A 20,565-nucleotide genomic window follows, 5' to 3' on the forward strand; every position below is an offset into this window, starting at 1 on the left:
CTACTAAATTGTAAAGTGCTGCAGAATATTTCGGTGCTATAGAAATACAATTATTATTATGGTCTGGCGGCATTATTTTATTATTTGTCTCTAATATTGCAGCATTCATCATCATCATCATCATCATAGTAAAATTGATCGTTATATACTGTGATTATCTTGATGATCAGTATAGTGGAATTATTCAATCACTATGTGGTGGTATTATGTCATAGTGTGGAAGTATTATTTATCCTCGTACGGCGGTATTATTGGTGATATTCGTCTCGCTCTACTGGATTTATTCAGAAGCATTATCATGATAATATAGAATTTTGTCATTAATTTTGGAATTACATCTAAATTACAGTTACTTTGTATTTCCCCTGGTATCAGGCAGGGTTATATTTCTAATAGAGACCCCCATCTATGAAGGCAGGTAGAGGACAGCATGCTTCCAATTGCCAGGGCTGAATTTTAGTCTCGGCTTATGGATGAGTGAAAAGACCATCAGATTAGAAGGTGGAGATTCATAATAGTGACCTTCTCTCTCCTGCAGATATGTGGATATGTGACAGTGACGTTACTACCACAATTACACGCCCTATACCCTGCTAGTCAGGAATTCCTCCAGCTGTTTCCTCCTCCCCTATGTCCTCGGGTAATTTCTTACACCTGGTTTACTGACTATATACATATATATTGAGATCTTCTCTATAGTCTTCAGTCTCCCTACACACAGAAGCCCGGTACTATGGCAGGCGTAGCTGCTAAACTGGCCAAGGACAGGGCCACAGCTTTAGGTATTGGGGCCAATAAGACCCCAAAGAAATACTTAAACCAAGACTTTGAGGAGTTGAGGGCACAGTGCTTGGCTTCTGGGACGTTATTCGAGGACCCAACATTTCCTGCCGCTTGGTCGTCTCTCGGATTTAAGGATCTGGGTCCCAACTCGGTGAAAGTTCAAGGACTTGAGTGGAAAAGACCTTCGGTGAGGAAACACTGAATGATACATTTAAACTATGGATTTTTCTGCTATCTTGACCTCTCTTTATTTTATTGGGCGTATTCATTCCATTTCCCAAGTATAATCTATGTCTTACTTTCATTACTTGTGAATTTCTGCCTGTCACAAGACTACGACTCTAAGGCTATGTGCACACCGAGTCTTTTTGGTGAGTTGTCGGAGCTGAAAATGAGCAGAAACGTAATGTTTTTGTGGAGCGTTGAGATATGTAGGAGGATTTGGAGATTTTCCAGTTAGTAGCTATGTCCACATGGAATTTTTATTGGAGGTTTTGGAGCAGAAACCAAGAAGGAACTGAGAGTAATGTCTTCAAATCCTCCTCAAAGCTTCTCAAAGACTTGGAGGTTCTACTCAGTTTTGTCTAAAGAAAAAGACTCAGTGTGCACGTTTTTTGCTCCTAAAATGCTTAGAAAAAACTCAATATGGACATAGCCTTAGGACATGCGCACACGACATCTTGCAATAGGTCTGATCCGTCTCGCAACCTCTTTTAACCACTGCAGGGTTCAGATACCTGGGAGCAGATAAAAGATGTTACTTGTTCATTCTTCACACTCTATACTGAGCAGAAACTCCATGTTTTTGAGATTTGGACGAGGATTTGGCAGTTTCTGCTCAGTTTCCTCTCAGTATATGTAATGTTGCATGGGACGGTAGCCGTGGGGGAAGTACGCTTCTCTTATGCCCTGGCACGTTACCTGAAGTTAGTGGGTCTTTCCTTGGTGTGTGGACTTGTGGTGTGAGGGAACTATGCCCATGCAGGCTGCATGTAACTGATGTTACTGGTTTACCAGGGCCAGGTGTTGAACAGTTCAAGGAGGGAGACCAAGATTTTGACATAAACGTTTTACTGATAATGAACTTGGGGAGGGTTATGTACAGGAGAGAGATAGTGGACACATTTCTTCACAAACATTTCTTTTATAATACGGAGCATTTTCCACACATAGATTCCTTCCTCTTTTCTCTCTTGTCCTCTGTCTTTGCTTTTCCTCTTTACTTCACCACAGCCCGGCTCAGTATTACAGTCCAGCTTTTAAGAGTCCTATGGTAGACCCGCTGTTCCGCGTCTTTTTTTCCCTTAAGGGAGCTACTTTACCACCATGGCCAATACTTATCTCTTTTTCTGACGCTCTGGATCTCCCACCCGGGGCACTCTCATCGTCTTACGTACCCTGTCCCACTTAGGCCCGTTACCTCTTTGAGTTACCGGTATAAACTCTGGACCACACAGCTATCCGTCCTCTCCTTGGACCTGTCTCTGGAAAGTCACAATGTATTTTGATCACTTTCCTCGTTTCTTATCCTCATCACAATAGGACTACCTGTATACATCGGGAAGGACTGTGTACTGTACCTTATGGGTGTGGTGTCGGCGATGAGAGGCAGTACCCTCCGCGTCTCCAGGGGCATCATATGTACATAGGTGGCTTCTTCCTCCAGGTAGGCACTTTTGCTCCCGGTCGCAGCCTTTCTTGTTGGACTCTTAGGGGTCCACTACTCCATATTTTTTCATAGATACTATATCCCTTTACAACCCCGGCTCTACTACTGGCCGTCTCTGAGGGTACTGCCTCTCATCGCCGACACCACACCCATAAGGTACAGTACACAGTCCTTCCCGATGTATACAGGTAGTCCTATTGTTCCACTCTCCCTGATCTATATTATATACCCTACAGCCCCGGTTCTTATGCTGACCGCCCCCGAGGTGTTTTGTTTCTTGCCACCAATGCTATATTACTCTAAGGTAAATACACTTACTATATTGGCACTGCATATGGCCTCACCATACTACATTTAGCACCGTCTTTTTCTCCCCCATCCTAGCCTACCACTGCTCTACTTCGCAACTTTTGTATACTACATAAAAGACTTCCACCTCATCTCTCAGTAGTCATTCAGCTGTAAGTATTTTTCGGACCATACCAGCACTATATTTGTCACGGTCCAGTTTATTCTGACACCTAATCCTTCCCTTTGCTGTACTTGGCAACAGGCACGATCTGTATTTCTATCTCAGGACATGATCCACACACCATTTTAGGCACAGCACGGTATGTCTGTTTCTTCTCCTTGTTTCCACGATAATTTATACCGAGCGGGAATCTATACGCGAGTTCTCACTGCCATTTAATATGCTATATGCATCTATGTAATATGATTTTGGCTATTGTACAAAATTGTGAGACATTGTATATACTTTTTTTCATTGTATTTTTGGTTACGGTTTTAATTTTGTTATACACTGTTTTTTGATATGTATATATATCTTTTGATAAATTTGTAGTGACTGATGAAAGCTCTAGTTGAGCTGAAACATTTCCAGTGCTACCCTTCACTCAATAAAGAAATAAGATTTAAGTTGAGTGCGAGACTTTTATATTAATTAGTGTGTATGAGCACACTGAGTATATTTTGGAATTTTTTAAGCAAAATCTCTCCAAATCCTCCTGGAAAATTTGGAGTTTCTGCTCAGTTTCCGATGCAAAAACTCTTACAAAAAAGTACACCTAAAAAAACCTATACGCACATAGCCTCAGCATGCTGGGAGTAGGCTTGAGATGACTTCTCTGGAGACTCTTGTAGATCACACGTTGCACCAGCTCTTGGCAGCTGCCCACCAGTGGCTCCAGATCGGTGGTCTCCAATCTATGGCTATTTAGGTGTTACAAAACTACTATTCTCAGCTTGCCCCATGACTGGGAACTTGAGTTTTGCTATATTTGCGGCGCCATTGGTTATCGGCCACTGTTTTGTATCCACCTGTAGCTTGTTGGCCACCTGCATGGTGCACTCAAGCCGATGACAGCTGCAGATTAGTGATGAGTGTGTGTGCTCAGATAAAGTGTTATCTGAGCATGCTCGTGTCCTAATTGAGAATTTCAGAAAAATTGAAAAATATGCTCGAGTCGCCGTGGCTGCATGTCTTATGGTTATTCGAGAGCTTCAACACATTCAGGGATTGACTATTTGTTAAGCAATCTCTGCATATGTTGCGGCTGTCAAACAACCGCGAGACATGCAGTTGCGGGGACTTGAACATGTTTTTCGAGCGCGCCTAAATGCTCGATTAGCACACGAGCATGCTCATATAACACCTTAACACTAACCTCCACTCACGCACGCTCGCTCATCACTACTGCAGATACTATTGTATATTCTGTCACCCGGACCGTCCATTTCTTCCTACAAATAGTATTACCAATCATTATTTAGGGAGGTTTTGGCGGGTGTATCGGCTTTTTGACAATGGATTTATTATGGGATTTGTATGAGAAACTCCCTCATGTTGGTGTCGTGATCTAAAGGAAACTGCCAGGAAGAAGCTCCTCCATCTGATGGGTTACCAGATATAGAAAGCTGTAATAATAATATAATCCTCTCTTATATTATTCATCTCTTACAGAAAATAAAACCCAATCCACAGTTTATTAATGAAGGCGCGAGTCGCGCAGATGTCCGTCAGGGATCGTTAGGTATGTCGTGTTCATCACTACACTAAAACTAATAGTGAATAATAAAGTTGTAGCATACATTTTACACACATAGAGAGGAATTAAAATACATCAGAGAGGATACAGAAGTCCCCTGAGGAAGGAGCCGTTCTGCGCTCTGAAACGCGCGTCGGGGTGGGCTCCAGGTATTATTCGGTTACTTTAGTTTATTGGCTTGATAATGACTAGTCCTTAGTGATTCTACTTATATCTATACACTTATTTCACCATATTTATGGTTTGTCAGCCAAAGTATACTGCTTCATGGTATGTCTATGCAGTGGGTGGTACCTTTCAGCCCCTTGTGTGTTTGTTTTTTGTACTGCCACATAGTGCTCCACTGTCCCCATCGTTTCCACTGTACCTGTTTCCATGTATTGGGTTTTATTATGTAATTAATAAAAGTGATATTTTATGGGATCTTTTGACTGCGTTTTTGTGGTGATTAGGATAAAACTAATAGTGGTAAATGGATATATTATGTGATACGTCATGCTCTGTATATCTAATGTCTTTGAAACGCTGCCCCATAAAAGGCTTTTCTGTACAGGTGACTGCTGGTTTCTCTGTTCCATCGCATCTCTGACTCTGAATGACGACTGTCTCTGCCGCGTTGTCCCCGTGGATCAGAGCTTTGACATCAACTATGCAGGAATATTTCACTTTAAGGTAGCGTCCCATATGTTGTATTTGGTTCTACTTTAGCCGTCCCCTTTAAATGTGGCCATCCCATTGATCAGCTGATCAGGGTGGGGGTCCAGGGACTCTAGCAGCCGGTGGTCATTAGGTGAATGATAGACCACTGTTAGTCTCCATACATTTCTGTGGGAGCTACGATAATTGCCAACTAAGCAGGACCTGTTCTTGAGGACCCACCACCCACCTGTCGAAAAAAAGTCCCATGTAACAATGGTTATTTTTTTGGTTCTAGAGTCCATCTGTTTGAATGACATTGATGATCTTTTCGTCATACTTAAATAAAATAATCCCATAATATAACGATTGTTGCCACAACAAGACCAAATATAAGATTCTCGTTCTCTGCATTGATGACGTTCTCCGTGACTCATGGATCAGGTGTAAGATTAGCACATTCTCTTATAATAACTGATAACCTGTTCCCCCCCAGTTCTGGCAGTACGGCGAGTGGGTGGATGTAGTTGTGGATGATCGGCTTCCTACAAAGAAAAGTAAGCTGCTGTTTGTCAAGTCTACCACTGCTAATGAGTTCTGGAGCGCCCTTCTGGAGAAGGCCTATGCCAAGTAAGACCCTAAAATAATCACCTGAGCAGCTGTGAATTCTACCAAGCGCATTGATAGAGATTGTACTACATCCCTATCTGTACCTAGATCATTAACGGGAGGCCGTACTACCTGTACCTACATCATTTCCAGTGAGTGACAGGGAGGCAGTACTATCTGTGCCTACATCATTAACGTGGAGGCAGGGTGGCAGTACTATATGTGCCTACATCATTTACATGGAGACAGGGTGGCAGTACTATCTGTGCCTACATCACTAACGTGGAGACAGGCTGGCAGTACTATATGTGCCAACCTACATAATTTACATGGAGACAGGGTGGCAGTACTATCTGTGCCTACATCATTAACGTGGAGACTGGGTGGCAGTACTATATGTGCCAACCTACATCATTTACATGGAGACAGGGTGGCAGTACTATCTGTGCCTACATCATTAACGTGGAGACTGGGTGGCAGTACTATATGTGCCTACATCATTTTCATGGAGACATGGTGGCAGTACTATCTGTGCCTACATCATTAACGTGGAGACAGGGTGGCAGTACTATCTGTGCCTACATCACTAACGTGGAGACAGGGTGGCAGTACTATATGGGCCAACCTACATCATTTACATGGAGACAGGGTGGCAGCACTATCTGTGCCTACATCACTAACGTGGAGACTGGGTGGCAGTACTATATGTGCCTACATCATTTACATGGAGACAGGGTGGCAGTACTCTCTGTGCCTACATCACTAACGTGGAGACAGGCTGGCAGTACTATATGTGCCAACCTACATAATTTACATGGAGACAGGGTGGCAGTACTATCTGTGCCTACATCATTAACGTGGAGACTGGGTGGCAGTACTATATGTGCCAACCTACATCATTTACATGGAGACAGGGTAGCAGTACTATCTGTGCCTACATCATTAACGCGGAGACTGGGTGGCAGTACTATATGTGCCTACATCATTTTCATGGAGACATGGTGGCAGTACTATCTGTGCCTACATCATTAATGTGGAGACAGGGTGGCAGTACTATATGTGCCTACATCATTTACATGGAGACAGGGTGGCAGTACTATCTGTGCCTACATCATTAACATGGAGACAGGGTGGCAGTACTATATGTGCCAACCTACATAATTTACATGGAGACAGGGTGGCAGCACTATCTGTGCCTACATCATTAACGTGGAGACTGGGTGGCAGTACTATATGTGCCTACATCATTTACATGGAGACAGGGTGGCAGTACTATCTGTGCCTACATCATTAACGTGGAGACAGGGTGGCAGTACTATCTGTACCTACATCATTTACAGAGAGAAAGGGAGGCAGTATTACTTGTACCCAGTACATAAATTACAGCTAGAGAAAGGAAGTACTATCTGTACCTACATCATGTACAAGGAGAGACGGGGAGGCAGTACTATCTGTACCTACACCATTTAAAAAAAGAGGGGAAACTGTACTATCCGTACCTACACAATTCACAATGAGACTCTGAGATACTGTGCTATCCACTGGAGCTGCATTTATAACTAGTCATTAACGTAGCACTGTTTGAATCTACATCACTAGTAAGGAGAAACAGGGATGCAGTACTATCTGTGCCTACATTATTTATAGGAAGAGGTAAGCAGGCGGTACTATTTGAATCTACATTATGCATCGGAAGAGACATACTGTACCTACATTATTTAGTGAGGGTGATCAATGAGTGGAACAGGCGGCCGCGAGAGGTGGTGAGTTCTCTTTCAACGGAAGTCTTCACACAGAGGATGGACAGACATCTGTCTGAGATGGTTTAGCTTTGAGCAGAGGGATAGACATGAGGACCCAGGAGGTCCCTTCCAACTCTACCATTCTATGATTTACAGGAAGAGACAAGGAGACAGTACTATCTGTACCTAGATCATATACAGGGAGGCACTATAGGCAGATATACTGTATGGGCAGGTACAATATGTGACTATCATTTACAGGGAAAGGTTGATAGATTACCATACCTGGGGTGGGGCGTAATTATATAACTCCATGATTTCTGCCGTATCTGTTTGCAGGGTGAATGGGTCGTATGAAGCACTTGCCGGAGGTGTACCATTAGAGGCTTTGGAGGACTTCACCGGTGGGATCGGTGAACTCTATTATTTCGATAGCGCTCCTCCGACTTTGTTTCAGATCATCCAGACAGCCTTAAGGAAGAGATCGCTGCTCACGTGTAGCACCGTAAGTCTCCTGGGATTTGTCAGGGCTGGATATTGGCTGCTGTAGCTAAAGCGGGTGCTGGGAAAAGCTTGGTGCCCACGGCACCTCTGTTGGTCGTAATCGTATGGCAGTATTATAAGGCCATTGTTATATGGTAGCATTATTTCGGCACCATATGGTGATGTTTACATAGGCATTGTGCAGCATTGTTACTACGCAGGCAGTATATTATTTCTCGAGGTAGTTACAACAGTGTATTGCACTATTATATTGTCAATTGTATGATGGTGTAGGCATTGTACTGCAGTTCCAGGACTATTTTTCATTCACACAGAACAATGTTTGGGTCCAGAATAGAAACCACTGAAAATGGGAGTCAAAATTTTTATTTATCCTTGTCGTCCTCTATTTATTATTATTTAACATGTTTAACATTGCATGAGCAAACTTTACTGATAACCTTGCAGTTCAGGAGAAAGCATCAAGAAAAAGATAGAGAATTTCTGTCACCACTAGGGGGAGCTCCCTGCATACAGATTTATTATTGACTTCAATATGAGCTACAGCAAATCTTCATGCAGTGAGCTCCCTCTAGTGGCAGCTGAAGGAACGTAAAATATTGGTTTTGTGAATGAAAGCAGAGAATTTGTATCCTATCAACAGAACTGCACCCAATATTGTAATTCTGTATGTTAACTCGTTCATCACCCTTGACCGCCAACAATATTGTCAGTGGCGTAACTGCAAGCTGATGTGTGTCAATGCAAAATCTCAGTCTTTAATAGTATTGATCTCTTCAGATGAGCCAAAGGGACCTATGTGGGCACTTCTAGGCTCCAGAGCATGGGTGCGACTGAAACCCCCCTACCCATTATAGTTACATTCTTGGATATTGGGTATTAAGTAGTGAGCCTTAAAGGGGAAAGGAAATTTGCTGTCTGTGTCTTGGCCACCAACTCACTTGGAAACAATAAAATTGCATATAGTTAATTAAAATACCTGATATATTTATCATTTATCACAGAAATCTGACTCTGGGACAGGAGAAATAGTCGTCAGCACCAATGTGGTCAAAAACCACGCGTATTCCCTGACCGGAGCTGAAGAGGTAACATATAGATGTATAAAAAGGACTTTTTTTGTCACTTTTAAACCTTAAAGATAAATGGTAAATGGATTGTCACTTGTCATGAACAGATTCCCTATCGTGGCGATACAGTCCAGATTGTCAGAGTGAGAAACCCATGGGGTTATAAAGAATGGAACGGAGCATGGAGTGATAGGTAATTGGACACACTGCATTTATGGCCTTGTCTGGACAGATACCACCTATTCCAGGTTGGAGTAAAACAGACAGTACTATCTGTGCTTACAATAATTTATGGAACAAGAAAATGGATGCAGTAATATCTGTACCTACCTCATTTGCAAGGAGGCACATACAGGGCAGTAGTTCTATCTTTATCTACATAATTTACAGGAAGAGACAAGGATGCAGTACTATCTGTATCCTCATAATTTACAAGGAGAGATAGGGAAGCAGTACTATATGCACCTACATAATTTGCAGGAAGAGACAGGGAGGCTGTACTATCTGTATCCTAATCATTTACAGGGAGAGATAGGGAGGCATTACTATCTGTACCTACATAATTTTCAGGAAGAGACAGGGAGGCTGTACTATCTGTACCCTCATCATTTACAGGGAGAGATAGGGAGACAGTACTACCTGTACCTACATAATTTACAGGAAGAGACAGGGAGGCAGTACTATCTGTGCCTACATTATTTACATGGAGATGGAGACAGGGTGGCAGTACTATCTGTGCCTACATCATTTACGTGGAGACAGGGAGGCAGTACTATCTGTGCCTACATCTTTTACATGGGGACAGGGAGGCACTACTATCTGTGCCTACATCAGTTACATGGAGATGGAGACAGGGTGGCAGTACTATCTTTGCCTACATCATTTACGTGGAGACAGGGTGGCAGTACTATCTGTACCTATATCATTTATGTGGAGACAAGGTAACAGTACTGTCTGTGCCTACATCATTTATGTGGAGACAGGGCGGCAGTACTTGTTTTCCTACATTATTATTATTTTTATTATTTAAAAAAAAAACATTTGAAAGTATTTTTCAAAGATTGTTGTGCGGACTCCCAGCGTAAAACCATTTCGGTATAATCATATTGTGTGAATGAAAACTCCCTGGGCAATCGGTGAGGCAGCATTTGTATAAACTCAGGATTTTGTCATCTCGCAGAGCACCAGAATGGGATAAAGTTGACCCAAGAATAAAGGCGGATCTTAAAATTGATTGCGATGATGGAGAAACCTGGTGAGTAAATTGTGTTGAGTTGTAAACTGTGCAACAAATGTACAAAACCTGCGGAAGATGCTAAAACCCCCAGATATGATCTATGTTTTGATTTGTCAAACAGGTCCTTCAAAGAGTAGCTTCCCTTCATATTGGCTAGTCTCATGGCAGCAATTCTGTATTCGCTTACAGCTATCCTGATAGGACAACGGGGAGGATAGAGAGAGGGGACGCTCTGCTGTGAGCACTGGGGAGGAGGAAGCCCAGCTGTGACTACTAGAGAAAGGGTGGAAGACCCTCCTGTAAATACTAGCAGAATAAAGGGTCCAGCAATGAGTAGTGGGGGAGGTGAAGGCCCAGCTGTGACCACTGGGGAGGGTGAAAGATGAAGTCTTGCTGTGAATAATGGGAGGACAAAGAAAGTTCAGCAGCGACTACAAGGGAAAACGCCCTTTGTATCTAGGAGAATATTGGGGGAAGAGGAAGTATGGCTATAACCACATAGGAAAGAAGAGTGGCCCCTTGTGAGAACTAGGGGAGACTGAAGGGCCCTGCTGTAAAAATTGGGGGGGGGGGGGGGGGGGTTCGGCCCAAATATGACCACATGGGAAAAAGGGAGTTGGCCTTCTGTGAGAAGTAGGGGAATGTGGGGCCCTATGATAAATTCTAAAGAGAGAATGCAGTTATGGCCTTGTGGAAAGGGGGATGATGCCCTTCTGTGACTACTGGGGGAATGAGGGCCCCTGCTGTGAAGCCCATCTCCAACTACTGGGGAAAGGTGAAGTGGCCCTTCTGTAACTACAAGGGAATGAGGGGTCCTGCTGTGAATACTGGGGGGAGGTAGGAAGCCCAGGTCCGACTACTGGGGAAAGGTGACCTGGCCCTTCTGTAACTACAGGGGAATGAGGGGTCCTGCTGTGAATACTGGGGGGAGGTAGGAAGGCCTGGTCCGATTACTGGGGAAAGGTGAAGTGGCCCTTCTGTAACTACAAGGGAATGAGGGGTCCTGCTGTGAATACTGGGGGGAGGTAGGAAGCCCAGGTCCGACTACTGGGGAAAGGTGACCTGGCCCTTCTGTAACTACAAGGGAATGAGGGGTCCTGCTGTGAATACTGGGGGGAGGTAGGAAGGCCTGGTCCGATTACTGGGGAAAGGTGAAGTGGCCCTTCTGTAACTACAAGGAAATGAGGGGTCCTGCTGTGAATACTGGGGGGAGGTAGGAAGCCCAGGTCCGACTACTGGGGAAAGGTGAAGTGGCCCTTCTGTAACTACAAGGGAATGAGGGCCCCTGCTGTGAATACTGGGGGGAGGTAGGAAGCCCAGGTCCGACTACTGGGGAAAGGTGACGTGACCCTTCTGTAACTACAAGGGAATGAGGGGTCCTGCTGTTGATACTGGGGGGAGGTAGGAAGGCCTGGTCCGACTACTGGGGAAAGGTGACATGGCCCTTCTGTAACTACAAGGGAATGAGGGGTCCTGCTGTGAATACTGGGGGGAGGTAGGAAGGCCTGGTCCGATTACTGGGGAAAGGTGAAGTGGCCCTTCTGTAACTACAAGGAAATGAGGGGTCCTGCTGTTAATACTGGGGGGAGGTAGGAAGGCCTGGTCCGACTACTGGGGAAAGGTGACGTGGCCCTTTTGTAACTACAAGGGAATGAGGGGTCCTACTGTGAATACTGGGGGGGAGGTAGGAAGGCCTGGTCCGACTACTGGGGAAAGGTGACGTGGCCTTTCTGTAACTACAAGGGAATGAGGGGTCCTGCTGTTAATACTGGGGGGAGGTAGGACGGCCTGGTCCGACTACTGGGGAAAGGTGACGTGGCCCTTTTGTAACTACAAGGGAATGAGGGGTCCTACTGTGAATACTGCGGGGGAGGTAGGATGGCCTGGTCTGACTACTAGGGAAAGGTGACGTAGCCCTTCTGTAACTACAAGGGAATGAGGGATTCTGCTGTGAATACTGGGGGGATGTAGGAAGGCCTGGTCCGACTACTGGGGAAAGGTGACGTGGCCCTTCTGTAACTACAAGGGAATGAGGGGTCCTGCTGTGAATACTGGGGGGATGTAGGAAGGCCTGGTCCGACTACTGGGGAAAGGGGATGTGGCCCTTCTGTAACTACAAGGGAATGAGGGATCCTACTGTGAATACTGGGGGGAGGTAGGAAGGCCTGGTCCGACTACTGGGGAAAGGGGATGTGGCCCTTCTGTAACTACAAGGGAATGAGGGATCCTACTGTGAATACTGGGGGGAGGTAGGAAAGCCTGGTCTGACTACTGGGGAAAGGGGATGTGGCCCTTCTGTAACTACAAGGGAATGAGTGATCCTGCTGTGAATACTGGGGGGAGGTAGGAAGCCCAGGTCCAACTACTGGGGAAAGTGGATGTGGCCCTTCTGTAACTATAAGGGAATAAGGGATCCTGCTGTTAATACTAGGGGGAGGTAGGAAGGCCTGGTCCGACTACTGGGGAAAGGTGACGTGGCCCTTTTGTAACTACAAGGGAATGAGGGGTCCTACTGTGAATACTGCGGGGGAGGTAGGATGGCCTGGTCTGACTACTGGGGAAAGGTGACGTAGCCCTTCTGTAACTACAAGGGAATGAGGGATTCTGCTGTGAATACTGGGGGGAGGTAGGAAGGCCTGGTCCGACTACTGGGGAAAGGTGACGTGGCCCTTCTGTAACTACAAGGGAATAAGGGGTCCTGCTGTGAATACTGGGGGAGGTAGGAAGGCCTGGTCCGACTACTGGGGAAAGGGGATGTGGCCCTTCTGTAACTACAAGGGAATGAGGGATCCTACTGTGAATACTGGGGGGAGGTAGGAAAGCCTGGTCTGACTACTGGGGAAAGGGGATGTGGCCCTTCTGTAACTACAAGGGAATGAGTGATCCTGCTGTGAATACTGGGGGGAGGTAGGAAGCCCAGGTCCAACTACTGGGGAAAGTGGATGTGGCCCTTCTGTAACTATAAGGGAATGAGGGGTCCTGCTGTGAATACTGGGGGGAGATAGGAAGCCCAGGTCTGACTACTGGGGAAAAGTGACGTGGCCCTTCTGTAGCTACAAGGGAATGAGTGATCCTGCTGTGAATACTGGGGGGAGGTAGGAAGCCCAGGTCCGACTACTGGGGAAAGGTGACGTGGCCCTTCTGTAGCTACAAGGGAATGAGGGGTCCTGCTGTGAATACTGGGGGGAGATAGGAAGCCCAGGTCCGACTACTGGGGAAAGGTGGAGTGGCCCTTCTGTAACTATAAGGGAATGAGGGGTCCTGCTGTGAATACTAGGGGGAGATAGGAAGGCCTGGTCCGACTACTGGGGAAAGGTGACGTGGCCCTTCTGTAACTATAAGGGAATGAGGGGTCCTGCTGTGAATACTGGGGGGGAGATAGGAAGGCCTGGTCCGACTACTGGGGAAAGGTGACCTGGCCCTTCTGTAACTACAAGGGAATGAGGGGTCCTACTGTGAATACTGGGGGGAGGAGACACAGGTGAGGTTACTGGGGAAGAGCGGCTCCTGTGGACGGTTTTATTGTATTTTGTGCCCTTTTTCAGGATGCCGTTTTCTTCCTTTCTGGTTGAATTTTTCCGAGTAGAGATATGTCATCTTAATCTGGACAACATGAGCTACAAAGGGAAACACCAGTGGTGCCTGACAGAATTCACAGGGAGCTGGGCGGCCGGGTGCACCGCCGGAGGGTGCAAGGGAAACCGTAAGAGACGCCATATCCCGGATGAAAGAGATTTCCATGGAATGTGCAGATTTCTCAGACGCTTCTTTATTCCTCAAACAGCCACTTTTTGGACCAATCCTCAGTTCCTGATCACACTGGAGGAACCTGACGATGATGGCGCCGAGGGCACGGATACATCATTGAGCACGGTCATTGTGAGCCTGATGCAAAAGGAGCGAAGACGGAAGAAGCCCGAGGGCGGGAGTCTATATAACATTGGCTTCTATATCTACCAGGTCAGCGGGGTCATACACTGGCACATAGTTTGCCCTATGTTAGCTGTTATAGACGGGCCCTTGAGGGCTGCCCATAGTGGGGTACCCAAACTCCTGACCTCTAAACAGAGCCCTTCCATCATGTCAAGGTCAAAGGGATTCATGCACCTGCCTTGTGGTCGCTTGGCAGAGCCATACTAAATTTATTCTACATTTCTTAGTATCGGGGGTCAATAGTCGTTAATAACAATATATGTCTCATCCATGCAGAAAAATTCTTACTCTTACTTAAATCTCAAAATTTCGGTGCATAATATTTCTTTGCAAATGTCATTTTTCTCCAAATCCCCTTCTCTTCTCTTCTTCCCCAGAAATATGATAACATTTTAGCTTCCAGCAGCCACCACTAGGGGGAGCTTGCTGAATACAGATTGATTAAAGGGATTTTCCATTTTTAAAAGTTATTCTGTGGATAGGTGACAACTTGCTGATCACCGGGGGTCTGACTATCGGGATTTCCACAAAATCCCAAGTATGGGGCTCTAGAATGCCGCTCTGACCTCGCATATGTGCCATCCACTCCTTTCACTTTCCAAGGGGACTTTCGGAGAAATTGTTGTACTCTGAAGTCCCATTACTGGAGTGGTAACACGCGGATAATTATAAGCCTGTGATCAATTGGGGTCCCAGTGGTCGGACTCCCACCCATCTTTTGAGTTGGTGACTTATTTTAATGATGGCACAACCTTTGAAATTCAATGGGAGCTGGTGTAACTATAAGTGGGGGAGGGGTGGGTGAAGGTAGCATTTGCACCTGGGTGTCAGAGTGGGTCCAAAAGTCACTTATGTGAGTCAGTATTATATATTTGCGATAGGTGGGGGCCATGTTACAGATTTTGCATTGGGACTGCATGAAATTATGGAAAATGTTGATCCAAAAATTAGCCCGATATACTGAGTCAAGTTCCCAAGTTGGAACTGCCTAGACAATGTCATCACTTCTTGCCATGTATAGAGGAGTCTGTGCACCATGTAGAAGATCGGATACTATTGGAGATTGATCTTGTGGTTTATGATTTCTTCATCTTTTCTCTTGCAGATCCCCAAGGAGGTACGACTGATAACGGAAGACGCGGCGCTTCGGGCACACGTCTCTCCCGATCCTTTCTTCCTCCCCCCATATATATATATATATACAAACTACCGGATTGGAATAATTTCTACACTCTACCGGCACAATAGCTGACATTGCTTGATGTTCAGGGGGGGGGGGGGGGGCGCATACATTTGCATTTCAGAGCCCCATTCTAGGATTGTCGAAGGTCCAAGCGGTCAAATGCCCATCCATCACAAAGTTATGGAATAATTTTTAGGCTGATTTTACACATTCGACATTCGCAGTCCAAGCACAGACCGTGATGAGTGGACCGGCAGCGGTTCTCCTGGCCTGAACTCAACAATCCCATCTATGTCTATGAGTTTGGGGTAGGAGACCCGTGGCCAGTGTGGACATCATGGTCTATGCTCAGGCAGTGACTATCGGCCATGCAAATTTGGCTTTAAAGGGAACCTGTCACCTGAATTTGGCGGGACCGGTTTTCGCTCATATGGACGGAGTTTTGGGGTGTTTGATTCACCCTTTCCTTACCCGCTGGCTGCATGCTGGCCGCAATATTGGATTGAAGTTCATTATCTGTCCTCCGTAGTACACGCCTGCGCAAGGCAATCTTGCTTTGCGCAGGTGTGTACTACGGAGGACATAGAATGAATAGCATAGAATATTGCGGCCAGCATGCAGCCAGCGGGTAAGGAAAGGGTGAATCAAACACCTGAAAACTCCGCCCATATGACCGAAAACTGGTCCCGCCAAATTCAGGAGACAGGTTCCCTTTAATGTTGGGAGTAACCTTTTATTCTAAACTGAACCAAAATTCAGCTCTTAATTCATCATTATAGTTGTCAGATTTTTTTTTTCTGAATCTCTTCTGTCTAACCATCATTTTTTTTTTTTTTTTAAAGTAATTAAAAATGTAAATTTTAGGAATTTTAATGTCTTCTCCAAACTTTTTATGGCTTTTATAGTTTTTCAGTCCTTGCTATTTTTTTTTATATACTCTATATTGTGGACATGTTTTCATTATACAGTTACCTTTGGAGTAATATAATCATTTGCGCCTTATTGAAATGTTGCAAATATTGTGCACAATGGTTTTCCGGGACCCTGGCGGAAATCCATTTTAAATTTGCGCGTATAAATACATTTTGTTCTAAAAGGATGAAACAGAGCAAAAATATCACAAGACTCACCAAACATCTTGTGCGGTTTTGATTAATTTGGTGCAAAGTTAAAAAAAAAAACGGATAGAAAGATGACTAAAACAAATAAAACAATTAATAATTCGAGACTCCAGAGTTAGATCATAAAATAACATTCTGTCCGCCTTCAGCCACCAGTAGAGGGCGCTCATACTGCATACTCACTGTATAACCCCTTAATGACCTGGTCGCGTGAGGGCTGTATGGGGCAGATGGCAGCTGTGTTTCACAGCCAACAACATGATCTGTTCGCTAGTTTAACCATTTAAATACTGCTGTCAATCACTGATAGAAATATCGATCAGCACTCAAAAAAACAAGCCCAGAAAATTATTTTTGTATAAAGTTCTGATTTTTTTTTAAACTGCTGAAATAATAAAAAATTCTATTTGGTTTGGTATCGCTGTATTTATACTTATCTAAGCACAATATTGAAAGTGTCAGAACTCTGGTGTCAGAATACTCGGGGCCAGGGGCTCCTTCCCTGTCCCTAACGCTAGAGGAGTCCTAGCTATCCCTGCTCCCCGGATTACTTCTGATGGTGAAGATGCAGGGGCCATGTACCTTGCTTTCTGATGGTGAAGATGCAGGGGCCACGTACCTTGCTGAACTCCTGAAACAGTCCTATATATGTTCCTCTCCCCCAAAAGAGAAGTGGGGACTAATAGTGTATGTGTATATAATATATATTATATATATATATATATATATATATATACACATACATGCACACAAACTAGCGTAACTAGGGAGGTCGTACAGGGATAAATCAAAGATAACAACAATCATACATATATGCACTCACGGACAATGGTGAAGAACACAGAGGAGAAAAGGAAGGAAAACCAAATAGAAGAGGGCGAGCATTTGCACACAGCAGAAACACCAAGCAACAGTCTCAAATCAACACTCCTAATGCCTCTACCAACAACCAACACCTCCACTCCACACCAGGCAGTACAAGACTAACACTGGCAATCCAGATTGCCAGAGGCCGGTATATATGGGAGAGGGGAGTGGTCAACACTGAACAGCTGAGGTTATCCAAGCAGGAAGCTACAGAGACTCTAAGCTGAACAGATTAACCCCTGCACTGCTAACAGAAACCTGCACCATTTATTAGGAAGGGCTTCTAATTAGTGGAGGAGTAGGACAAATCAGACGCTGCGATCTTATGGCTCCTCTCTGTCCCCGTAAACCTGTGACCGAAAGGTTACTTTTACTGCATAATGAATGCAGTAAAAATAAACCCAAAATTTCAAAGGTGCATTTATTTTTCACTATTTCCACCCAGAGATGGAATTTTTGGCCCAGTTTTTCAGTACATTGTATGGCAAAGTGAATGGTGTGATTAAAAACTCCTCCCGCAAAAAAAGCAAGTTCTCATATGTCAAACTTTGCCAGGGGAAAAAAAAATGTTATGGTTCTTGACATAAAAGAAATTAAGGAAAGAAAATAAATTGTGAGATGCTGCAGTGTTTTATCAGTATATCGTGAGCTCCCTCTAGTGGTGGAAGATAGAAATGAACCATTTGTTAAAAGTGGTCAAAACTCAGCTTTCATAAAATATAGTTCCAAATCTAATAAAGATATCCTAAAATAATCAATCACCAGAGAATGCTGAACTTAAGGGGACGTATTGACTTTAAAGGCTACTTTGATTTGCCAAGCTGCTAGACAAGTGGGCTCGCTTCATTATTGCATTTGCACCACTTTTTTTTTTTTTGCAAGTTTTGATGGGGTTTTTTTTTGCCTGTTTTTCATTTGTTTGGAATTCTTTTAATTTACACCTTTTTTTGAAACTCTATCTTATGTGTTCACTTTTGGGGTTTTATAGGTGTTTTTGTCTGATTCATGACAAAATTCATGATTAATCTGAAACGAATACATTGTGGAAAAAAAAAAAAGTGGCACAAAATACGGTATACTCCGGTTATCTTCGGGAGCGATTTTACGCACATCAGATATTTTTGAGCAAATTAGGAAAACTTTTGAGTCGTTTTTGCAATTAAAAAGTTGCACAAAAAAAAGTCAAAAGCAAAAAAAAAAAAAAAAAAAAAAAATTTTTTTTCGATTTTGTCCGAAATTCATTTTTTTGCCCATTGACGTCTCTTAGAGGAAGAAATGGCGGCAGCTTATGCAGAGGAGACTATATGTCTGTAATATCCATTGTTCTTCCTCAAGGCTTCATTCAGTGTTCAAATGGGGAAAGATTTCTTCAAGAAGTACAAGGACGTTGCTCGTACGGACAACTACAAGAACCTCCGCGAGGTGTCCAAGCGTTTCCAGCTCCCGATCGGAAAATACGTGATTGTCCCTGCAACCTTTTATCCGGCTCAGGAGGCAGATTTCTGTCTTCGCATCTTCATGGAGAGAGATGCCAAAGCTCTGTAAGCAAGACCCTCTTTTTTTTTTCAATGGTTTTTTTTTACTAATTTTTGTGTTTTTTAATAATTTATTTATTTATTTATTTTAGAGAAATTGGCAACGTGGTGGTCGCTAATGTCATTGAAGTAAAGGTGAAGTCAGAAGAATTCTGGTTTTGTGCTAAGATATTAATGACCTCTCCTAAACATGGGTCATCAATAAACAATCAATTGAGAACAGCTCCATACACCATGTAGTGGCCATTCTTGGGTACTGCGGATCAACCGCTATTGAAATGAATGTGATCTTGGCTGCAATACCACGAATGGCCACTACAGAGTATATGGCGCTGTGCTGTAATGGCTCTGTACACTATTTTGATCCGCCACCGTGGGAGCTGCAAACAGTTGCTTGATTAGGGTGTTAGGTGTCAGACCCCTGGTGATTAGAGATTAATGGGTAGGTCATCAATATGTACGTTTTGAACAACCCCTTTAATCAATATTTAATCATCACACCGATTGCAACATTTTTTGATACACTATAATAACTGAGTAACAGTCAGGAAGTGTTCTCTATATAAAAAATGCGTAAAGTAGAAACATGGTTAAAAAAGACAAACTAGGATTGTATACACGTCAAATGCAAAAACTGTAAAAAGGCCTTCACCTACCATGTGCCATTTGTAAAATCGAGGTTTCCTTGTGTGCCACAGGAACCAAAACTGAGTGCAATCCCTGATACAGAATGTCAGAATGGAGCGGCGGAACCAGGTGAAGAGGTAACCAGTATTTTTATTATTATGATAATAATAATAATAATAATAATAATAAGCCAGTTACACACAGGGGGAATATGGACACATAGTTTACATATTACTGTATAATGGTGACTGTATAAATCTGTATGTAGTGAGCTCCCTCTAGTGGTGACTGTATAAATCTGTATGTAGTGAGCTCCCTCTAGTGGTGACTGTATAAATCTGTATGTAGTGAACTCTTTTATTATAAAAATACAAAACTTACAATCAATAAATAGCAAAAATCAAAACCCCAGCAAAAGCAACTGTCCGAGTCCAACATTACCCCCCCAGTCCAAAGCAAAGTCCGAGTCCAGCATAACAGCCCCCAGTCAAAGCAACCCCGCAAAAGAAAACAATCTGCCTTCTTCTTTCTCAGAGAAGCTTCCTCCATCTTTCTTTCTTATGTTGTTTTCTGTCCTTTACTTGTCTTTTGATTCTCCAGATCTCCTCCTCCCCAGGTTACCTCACCCAAGGAGAGAAGAAACATTTTATTAATACACGCACATACACACTTCATACCAAACCTGACAAAGAAAACTCTGGTCCATCGCCCAAAAAGAAACACTATAGCCACCTGGCTTAAACACATCTATCTAAAACACACAATTTTTTTTTTTTTTTAATTTTATAATTTTTTTATTTCACTTATTTATTTTTATATATATTTTTTTTTCCCTTTTTACACAGCAAATACAACCATAAACAACCTACCACCAAACCCCTCCCTCCCACCACGAAAAAAAAAAAAAAAAACCCCACACAATACAAAAATAAGCTCACCAAGGAACTCATAACCTCTTGCTTAAAAGACAGGTGCATTAACCCTTACAATACACTGCTACA

At 43.8% G+C, this 20,565-nt stretch overlaps 1 protein-coding gene across 2 annotated transcripts in view; it reads left to right on the forward strand.

The window, feature by feature from the left end:
* Positions 1 to 653: 653 nt before the first annotated feature.
* The window catches only part of LOC138681158 (calpain-8-like), a 36,995-nt gene continuing 17,083 nt past the window's right edge, over positions 654 to 20,565 (forward strand). For both annotated transcript variants that reach the window (XM_069768438.1, XM_069768439.1), the window contains exons 1-14: positions 654 to 970; positions 4,416 to 4,485; positions 5,054 to 5,172; positions 5,633 to 5,766; positions 7,827 to 7,992; positions 8,996 to 9,079; positions 9,169 to 9,254; positions 10,242 to 10,316; positions 13,844 to 14,001; positions 14,083 to 14,258; positions 15,337 to 15,348; positions 18,738 to 18,943; positions 19,030 to 19,072; positions 19,636 to 19,701. In XM_069768438.1, coding sequence (XP_069624539.1) covers positions 734 to 970; positions 4,416 to 4,485; positions 5,054 to 5,172; positions 5,633 to 5,766; positions 7,827 to 7,992; positions 8,996 to 9,079; positions 9,169 to 9,254; positions 10,242 to 10,316; positions 13,844 to 14,001; positions 14,083 to 14,258; positions 15,337 to 15,348; positions 18,738 to 18,943; positions 19,030 to 19,072; positions 19,636 to 19,701 — 1,632 coding nt within the window. In that variant the 5' untranslated portion in view covers positions 654 to 733. The remainder of the gene's footprint in view (positions 971 to 4,415; positions 4,486 to 5,053; positions 5,173 to 5,632; positions 5,767 to 7,826; positions 7,993 to 8,995; positions 9,080 to 9,168; positions 9,255 to 10,241; positions 10,317 to 13,843; positions 14,002 to 14,082; positions 14,259 to 15,336; positions 15,349 to 18,737; positions 18,944 to 19,029; positions 19,073 to 19,635; positions 19,702 to 20,565) is intronic.

Source organism: Ranitomeya imitator, chromosome 5, assembly GCF_032444005.1.
Source record: "Ranitomeya imitator isolate aRanImi1 chromosome 5, aRanImi1.pri, whole genome shotgun sequence".
Lineage (NCBI taxonomy): Eukaryota > Metazoa > Chordata > Amphibia > Anura > Dendrobatidae > Ranitomeya > Ranitomeya imitator.